At 63.2% G+C, this 8,485-nt stretch overlaps 1 protein-coding gene across 6 annotated transcripts; it reads left to right on the forward strand.

Annotated features, from left to right (window-relative positions):
* The first annotated feature begins 669 nt into the window (after nt 1–669).
* CORO6 (coronin 6) lies at nt 670–8,437 on the forward strand. Of its 6 annotated transcripts, none has more exons than XM_059669293.1 (12): nt 670–904; nt 2,080–2,340; nt 3,881–4,003; nt 4,442–4,571; nt 4,665–4,846; nt 5,394–5,513; nt 5,884–6,003; nt 6,442–6,546; nt 6,624–6,769; nt 7,077–7,134; nt 7,240–7,470; nt 7,569–8,437. In XM_059669293.1, exons 2-12 carry the CDS (start codon nt 2,143–2,145, stop codon nt 7,689–7,691), a joined length of 1,536 nt encoding a protein of 511 aa, XP_059525276.1. In that variant the 5' UTR covers nt 670–904; nt 2,080–2,142; the 3' UTR covers nt 7,692–8,437. The 6 variants fall into 6 exon arrangements, with proteins under 6 accessions (XP_059525276.1, XP_059525273.1, XP_059525272.1 ...); XM_059669289.1 differs by lacking the exon at nt 5,394–5,513 and having other exon boundaries at nt 672–904; nt 7,569–7,723; nt 8,137–8,437; XM_059669290.1 differs by lacking the exon at nt 5,394–5,513 and having other exon boundaries at nt 671–904; nt 7,572–8,437.
* The last annotated feature ends 48 nt before the right edge of the window (nt 8,438–8,485 follow it).

Below are 8,485 nucleotides of genomic sequence, written 5' to 3' on the forward strand. Positions count from 1 at the left end.
AAATAAATCCATACATAAGTAACTTAAAAAAATAACTTGGCTAAAGACCAGTTACAGCCGCTGCCCTTTGAACTGGCGTTCCCAGGGTGTCCGGGTGCATTCGCTTTTCTCCCCCAGAGCATCTTCCGGGACCTCTCCGAAAGAGGGTCTGGAGGTGCAGTCCACGGCCCGGTTCCTTGTCTCCCCCCCACCCCCACCCCGGGCTAAATTGGGGGTGTGACTGCAGCAAGAATGAGGCGCGAAGGCACCTGATCTTGCCAGGCCGCTGGCTCTGAGAGGACCGCGCCCCCTCCTCGTCCATTGCCCCACTCAGCGCCCATCACACCCGGTAGGAGCCGAGGGCGGGTAAGGAGTGCGCACACCCCACACCCCGCACACACCCCTACGATTACTTTTTTTAAAAAAATATTTTTATTGATTTTAGAGAGGAAAGGAGAAGGATAGAGAATCATTGATTGGCTGCCTCCTGCACGCCCCCCACTGGGGGGGATCGAGCCTGCAACCCCGGCTTGTGCCCTTGTCTGGAATTGAACCTGGGACCCTTTAGTCCACAGGCCGAGGCTCTAGCCACTGAGCCAAAACGATTACTTTCGATGCTTTTCTGAGGCCACAGAGTTCAACTTTGCCGCCGCGGGATGGGGCGGGGCACCTCTGGTCCCGCCCTCCGCCGGGCTCCGCCTTCGCAGGTTGATGGCAGCAGCAGCTGGGACTGCAGTGGCGCCCGGCCCCGGAGAGCCGCACGCAGCGGCTGGAGCGCGCAGCCCCACACCCGGGCCCGGACGCCGCGGACACCCGGAGCGGCAGCTCCTTCCGGCCCCTGCCGCCTACCTCGGAGCCAGCGCGCCCCCAGCTCCCTCCGCAGAGGAGTCGCTGCGTGAGCGCCCCTCGGCCCGCCCAGGACCAGGTATCCCCATTCCCTGCCCCCGCCCCCCGCCACCACCGCAGACAGCCGAGCAGGCAGGGTCTCTGGAGGGGGCACAGGATTGCGCCCCCTCCCCCCCCCCCGCCCCGCCACCAAAATCGCCCCGAGTGGGGCAGACTTGGTGTCTATATTTGGACGGGCAGCGGCCGGCGCCCAAAGGGTGCAGACACCTAGGCTCACAAGAACGCGGTGCTGGGCCAAGAGGCCCAAGGAGGGTTCGGGAAGCCCAGGCCTTAGGCCCCGGGCTGCAGGAGCAGCCTGAAGGGCACAGGGTGCCGGGGTGGTTAGGGGACAGGAGTCGGTGGCTGGGCTTTGGAAGAGCTCCTTGTGCCCCTGGGGAAGAGCGTAGGGCAGGCCCCGGCTGGAGAAAAGGCACCTCAGCCTCCCGCTCCTGCAAATCTGGCCCTGGGGTGGAGCACCCCGCCCCCAGGAGAGTTTAGGAGGAGTCGGGACTCAGAGGAGAAGCAGGACGGACAGGATGGGAGGCAAAAGGCAGAACCACCGTTAGGGCCTTTGGGAGAAGCCAGTGCAGAGAGGAGTGGAAGGAGGATGACCCACCTTGCACTGTGTCCCCAAAACAACATGGAGGAGATGGATGAAAACAGCAGCAGGAAGGACTCAGGTCAGGTGACAGGAGGAACTCCTCCGTGGCAAATTTTTAGAAAATTACAAACCCTCTGCCTGAACTATGCCAGAGATGAGGACCGTGGCGGGCTGCCGGTCCGCCCCACAGCCAGCTTTAGGCAGGATCCAACGGCCAAGGCCTCTGATTCTGGACCAGGTGCCTCTGGCAGATGAACCAATTCTGTGAGGAGATGCTCACTCAAGGCTGGCAGTGGGAGGGCAGGCTGGCCTTGAGGCTCCTCCCCAAACCACTTCACCTTCCGGGAAGCTTTTGGGCCCAGTGCCCCCTCAGTCTGGGTCTCTGAGAAGTCAGGCCCACCCACATCCTAGTCCCTTGCATTAAGCCCTACTTGAGAGGCGGCAAAGAACTGTCTCATACTTTCATCACCTTGAAGAAAGCTCCCTGCTTCTAGGACCAGACTCTGAATTAATTTATACCCAACTCCTGGCCAGATAAGCCTTTTCACTTGCTCCCTAACCCCACCCCCCACCCTCTCTCACACACACACTCTCTCTCTTCCTGCCTCCCACAGTTCACAGGACTAAGGACCGAAGGCGTTTCTGGGCACTGAGAGCCTCCATCGCTGCCCCCAGCCATGAGCCGGCGCGTGGTTCGGCAGAGCAAGTTCCGCCACGTGTTTGGGCAGGCGGCAAAGGCCGACCAGGCCTACGAGGACATCCGTGTGTCCAAGGTCACATGGGACAGCTCCTTCTGCGCCGTCAACCCCAAATTCCTGGCCATTATTGTGGAGGCTGGAGGCGGGGGTGCCTTCATCGTCCTGCCTCTGGCCAAGGTGAGGGATGAGGAGAAGGAAGCTGGCGGGAGGACACTGGCTGTGGCCGCTGGGCACTCCTGGCAGCAGCCTCTGTTCTCACCTACTTCCCTTCCTCCGTCAGGGGGGCTGTTTGGGTTGGCAGCTCCCTGTTCCCCATGCCCTCAGGGGCCCCTTAGGAGGCTCCGTTCCCCTCCCAAAGCAGCAGCTTCACCGTGGCCTGTGCCCACGCACAGCCCAGCACCCTGGTCCCAGCTGGGACCAGGAGTGGGTGAGGGAGATAGTTGGGAAGCAGTGGAATCAGGGCCTGGCCAGATTCTCTTCCTCTCTCTCCTAATGCCGCAGCCCCTCATGTTTTGGGTGTGAGGATTTTCTCCCCAGTCCAGGATAACCATTTGGCTAAATTGCACCCCACCGCTTCACACTGAGGACAGAGTCGGGCTCTCCAGGGTCCCTGGCCACCTCCCCACTCTGGTTCCTACAGGGAGGTGCATGAGAACAGAGGTCAGGGGGTCATGACACAGAAGCCCAGAGCCCTGCTCCCTGACCCAGGTAATGACCACCACCTTTGCTGAGTAGCCTGAAGCCCCTCTGCCGTCTCCACCCCCAGCCTGCCCACCCCAAGCATGACCTTGACCTCGATTCTGCCCCCTACACCTTGTTAGGGGAGGCCCCACAGGTGGCAGGAAGACCTGACAATAGCCAATGACTCACTCCAGGACAATGCAGACACCATACAAGGACACCATCCCCAGGGCTCAAATTTCAGCTGGAGCCACCTCCTCCCCCAGTTACTACTGTCATTCCAGTGCCACACAGCCACCCTTCTCCCCCACCGTCTGGGCCGATGCCAGCCCAGCAACGGCTTCAGAGCCCCCACGAACAGCCCATAAAGACCAAAAATAGATGGGTCCCAGCTCAGGTTGGAGCATAACAGGCACCAGGAGTGCCTGCTGCTTGTGGTTCCAAAGTAAACCAGTGACAAGGTGGGAACCTGCCAAGGGTGTCAGGTGCTACACTATGTACTACCTCACCTTCACCTCTTCCACCAGGGGCTCCCCATAGACATCCCAACTGGGGGAACAGGCTCAAGAACAGCCTGCAAGCAGGCGTTTTGGAGGAGCACTGGACTAAGAGTTCAGATCTTGGCTCTACCAGTATCTTGTGTGTCCTTGGTTAAGTCACCTGACCGCTCTGTGTCTGAGTCCCTGATACAGTGGGGCCTTGATTTACAAGTGTCCCGACTAACGAGTTTTTTGAGATACCAGCTGTCTCTCGGCCGATTTTTTACATTGAGTTGACAGAGTAATTTGAGTTAATGAGCTCGGTCTGGGAACGAATTAAACTTGTAAGTCAAGGCCCCACTGTATTAAATGACTTCATCTCTGTCTGCCTTCACCGAAGTACAGGAAGTAGGCCGAATGAGATTGGAGGTGTAGAGAGGGGTCTGCAAAGAGAAAATGAATGATAGAGAATTGAGATGTAAACAGGTCCCCTGCCCGCCCCCCCAAAATCACACAGGAGAGTGGCCCACATCTCTCTCTCTCTCTCACTCCTCTAGACAGGACGAGTGGATAAGAACTACCCACTGGTCACTGGGCACACTGCCCCTGTGCTGGACATCGACTGGTGCCCACACAATGACAACGTCATCGCCAGTGCCTCAGATGACACCACCATCATGGTAGGAGCCAGCTGGAAGCCGCTGGGTCGTTGGGCAGGGGAGGCAGCTGGGGCTGCCTCACCTGTTCTGGAGAAGGTGCTAAGGGAGGTGCTGGGTCCCAGGGCCCTGTCCTCCCCAGCTCCCAGGCTATCTTTAGCTACATGCCCACTCCCTCCCAGGATGCACTGCTTAAGACTAATAATAACCATGGCCAATTTGGGGGTGAAGAGTAGGGAGTTACTGCTCTGAAGTCTCCCTGCTGGGGTGATGAAGATCTCTGGAGAGCTGGCAGTGCCCCTCCTGGCTCCCAGCCGCCTCTGACCCAGGCAGGCACCATCACATCTTGCCCTACATTTGACACCAGTAGGCTTGGAGGGGCAGGGAGGGGAAGTAAGGGAGGCGCTGAGGGACAAAGTAGTTCCTCATCCTACCCACCCTCTGCCTTTTCCTCCTACCCAGGTGTGGCAGATTCCAGACTATACCCCTATGCGCAACATTACAGAGCCCATCATCACACTAGAAGGCCACTCCAAGCGCGTGGGCATCCTCTCCTGGCACCCCACTGCCCGGAATGTCCTGCTCAGTGCAGGTCTGGGGGCCTAGCGAGGGATCCCCACTGTAGCCCTTGGGGGAGGGCGGCAAAGGCAGGGCCCAGGTGACGGTAACTGGCCACTCTGGGCAGGTGGTGACAATGTGATCATCATCTGGAACGTGGGCACCGGGGAGGTGCTCCTGAGCCTGGACGACATGCATCCGGACATCATCCACAGCGTGTGCTGGAACAGCAATGGCAGCCTGCTGGCCACCACCTGCAAGGATAAGACCCTGCGCATTGTCGACCCCCGCAAGGGCCAGGTGGTGGCGGTGAGTGCCTGGCCTGGCCACTCCCCAGCCCCCACCCCAGGAACCAACCTCAGGCCCCTGTACCTGAGATCCTCTGAGCGCCTGGTCCCAGCTCTCACCTCCCCATCCCAGTGTCTGCAGCCACAGCTCCCTGCCCTAAGCCCTGAGCCGGGAATTCTCTGCCCTATTCCTCTTCCCTTCCCTACCCTCCATCTCAGGAGCTCAGAGGAGCAGGGGAGGAACTGCAAACCATCCTCCCATTAGAACCTGCATGAAGCCTGAGCTCCGGACCCCTCTCCTCTCAGCCGGCACCCAGAGCCATCTTCCAGGGCCCAGGGCCTGACACTGGCTCAAGGCCGGGCCCTTTTCGCCCTAGTTGACCCGCTGGGCGGGTGGGAGGGGCGGTCCTCGCGTGCTGCTGGTCTCGCCTTGGTGCCCTGGGAGGGCGGTGGCTGGCACCTGCCTCACCAACCTCAGACTAACGCGGGGTGCGTGGGGCACGTGCATGTATGACTGCGCCCAGTGCGCGCGGCCGGCGGGCCCTCTAACCCACTAACCCCGCGAGCAGGAGCGAGCCCGGCCTCACGAGGGCGCCCGCCCGATGCGGGCCGTCTTCACCGCAGACGGGAAGCTACTCAGCACCGGCTTCAGCAGGATGAGTGAGCGACAACTCGCGCTCTGGGACCCGGTAGGCCAGGCTGCGCCGGGGCGTGCGCTCGCGACTTCGCTAGGTCAGCCCGGAGCGCGGCCGGCGCCCAAGAGGGCGCCTTGTGGAGCAGCCTCGCCGCGTCCCCGGGAAACCGGCAGACACCCCCCTGCTCTAGGCATCAGCCTCGGAGAGCGCTAAAGGGCTCGTCATCCGCTGAGACGCACGCCTTCTGGTCTCCCAAGGCCCAGACGCGCCCCCGGCCCGGGGACAGTTAGGGCCCCGGAAGCTGAGTACTTAGGCCCCTTTTTGTCTCCGCCCCCGTAAGTCCGCCAGCAGGTTGCTGGGCCCTCCAGCATCCCCAGGGCAGGCCGCTGGGTGACGCCTCTCCCTGTTTTCCCCCTGCCCCCAGGAGAGGTTTGCGGCCCACGAGGGGATGAGGCCCATGCGGGCCATCTTCACGCGCCAGGGTCATATCTTCACCACGGGCTTCACCCGCATGAGCCAGCGAGAGCTGGGCCTGTGGGACCCGGTAACGCAGCTGGAAGCGTGGGGTGTGTGCCCCGGGGACTGGCATCACGGGAGAGGGGCCAGGCGTCCCCCGCCCGCAGGGCATGCCCACCTGGACAGGGCTGGGGGCTGCTGCCCTCTTTGCAGCGCCTGCCACCCGCACAGCCACCCCCTCCGCCCAGTTTTGCTGCGTCGCCTGCAGGAGCCCGCGCTGGCGCCCCCAACCGGTGATGCCGAGTCCCTGGGGGTGGTTTGCGGTGACTGCATGCTGCCCTGAGGGGCCTGTGTGCAGGGGCCTGGGAGTGGCGTGTGCCGGGCCGGGGCCTGCCACTCGGTTCACCGGAACTGCTGCGGGAGCGCCTGGGGTTGGGGGTGGCAGGAAGCCTCCCGGGGCTTCAGAGGATCCAGGAGCCGCGCAGAAGGCGGGACAGGGCTGCTCACGCCTCCTATGCTCGGGCAGAACAACTTCGTGGAGCCAGTGGCGCTGCAGGAGATGGACACGAGCAACGGGGTCCTCCTGCCCTTCTACGACGCCGACTCCAGCATCGTCTACCTGTGTGGCAAGGTGCTCGCGCGGGGCCGGGGGGCAGTGGGGGGGAGGGGCGCCTGCCCGGGGCGTCTCTGAACCAGCTGGCTTTGCAGGGCGACAGCAGCATTCGGTACTTTGAGATCACCGACGAGCCACCCTTCGTGCACTACCTGAACACGTTCGGCAGCAAGGAGCCGCAGCGGGGCATGGGGTTCATGCCCAAGCGGGGGCTGGACGTCAGCAAATGCGAGATCGCCCGGTCAGCAGCCTCCGCCTGCGCTCACTCCCCGTGGGGGACACACGGGGCGTCCCCAATAGTGTGATCTTGGGAAAGCGGGGGCGGGGGTGTCAAACCAGCTGTTGCCAGCGCCAGCCCCCGCTCTAACTCGACAGCCTCTGAACTTCCGTGTCCTCATCTGTAAGATGATGACCGACACCCATCAGGCATTTCCATTGGGACTAACCATGTGCTTAAAGGGCAGTGCCTGGCAGGCGCTCCGCAAGTGCCGGCCTCTAACCCCTTCTCCCGGGGAGCCTGCGGGGGTGCTGAGCCCCGTCCCTTACAGGTTCTACAAGCTGCACGAAAGGAAGTGTGAACCCATCATCATGACTGTGCCCCGCAAGGTGAGGGGCTGGGCAGGGCTCCAAGGTGGACCGGAGCGGAGCAGGCCGGGCACCTGCTAACCCTCGTCCCCCTGTCCCTCCCTCCCTCCCCCCACCACCCCGCAGTCAGACTTGTTCCAGGACGACCTGTACCCAGACACGCCGGGACCCGAGCCGGCCCTAGAAGCGGATGAGTGGCTGTCCGGCCAGGACGCCGAGCCCGTGCTCATCTCGCTGAGGGATGGGTACGTCCCGCCCAAGCACCGTGAGCTCCGAGTCACCAAGCGCAACATCCTGGATGCGCGCCCGCCCTCTGGCCCCCGCCGCAGCCAGTCAGCCAGCGACGCCCCCTTATCGGTAAGATCCGCCCGCCCCCACCCAGCCCCAGTCTACACGTTCGTCCCCCCCCCGCCCCTCCCCCACCCACGCCGCCTCCTGTCCTCCGCGCCCCGCAGCAGAACATGCTGGAGACGCTGCTGGAGCAGATCAAGGCCCTGCGCGAGCAGGTGCAGGCCCAGGAGCAGCGCATCACGGCGCTGGAGAACATGCTGTGCGAGCTGGTGGACGGCACGGACTAGCGCAGCGCTCCCGACGGCTCCGAACCTGGAGGGTGAGGCCGACCGGGCGGGCGCAAGGGCTCGGCCTGCCCAGGCTTCGGGCTTGCAACCTGGGACCCCGCCTCTGGGCTGGGTACAGGACTGGGAATGGAACGCCTTCCCCCGCGGGAAGCCTGGACAATGGAGCCTCAGGGAGACGAGCACCCGTCGAGCACCCACGCCGCGCGCCTCACCCGGGACCCGGCAGGAGCTGGCCTGGCGAGGTCGGGGGACGGGGCCTCCGCCACGGTGCTGCGCGGCCAGACGGCGTCCGCTCTGTCCCGCGCTCAGGGCGAGGAAGTGCCTAGTTGTTAGCGAGATGCTTGGGGAGACGGGGGGAGCTTGGGCTTGACCTCAAAGGGGGGGGGGCGGACCGACGGGTGTCCCTGGACTGGCTGGGCAATGACAGGCCACGCCCTCTGACCAGGTCACACGACTCCACCCACGAGCGGTAAAGCGGCCGAGGCCGCCCCAGTTCTACAGACGCGGACCACCCGTTGTCCGTGGAGCTGGACCCGCTGGCTGCGCCCAGCAGAGGGCTCTCTCCCTTCCTCCCACGGGGAGGGCGGCTTCCTCGAGGGGGAGGGCGAGCAACACTCGCCCGAGGAAGCAGGTTCACCCCCTCTCCCCTGCGCCCCCCCAACACACACTGCCCCCAGCCCTCGGCGTGGCCCCGGCTCCAGGAGGAAAACAAGTCATGCGGAATGAAATCTTTTACTAAGTGTTCAGTCTGTGCCTCCTGCGTGGGCGTGTGTGTGTGCGTGCGTGTGTGTGTG

This window comes from Myotis daubentonii, chromosome 16 (assembly GCF_963259705.1).
Source record: "Myotis daubentonii chromosome 16, mMyoDau2.1, whole genome shotgun sequence".
NCBI lineage: Eukaryota > Metazoa > Chordata > Mammalia > Chiroptera > Vespertilionidae > Myotis > Myotis daubentonii.

What these genes read in the sequence shown, in the direction of transcription:
- CORO6 (XM_059669293.1), top strand. Translation starts at nt 2,143, where the DNA reads ATGAGCCGGCGCGTGGTTCGGCAGAGCAAGTTCCGCCACGTGTTTGGG. An exon ending in AACTCGCGCTCTGGGACCCG is followed by an intron (nt 5,514 to 5,883) that starts GTAGGCCAGGCT and finishes CCCTGCCCCCAG; the next exon opens with GAGAGGTTTGCGGCCCACGA. An exon ending in AGCAAATGCGAGATCGCCCG is followed by an intron (nt 6,770 to 7,076) that starts GTCAGCAGCCTC and finishes CGTCCCTTACAG; the next exon opens with GTTCTACAAGCTGCACGAAA.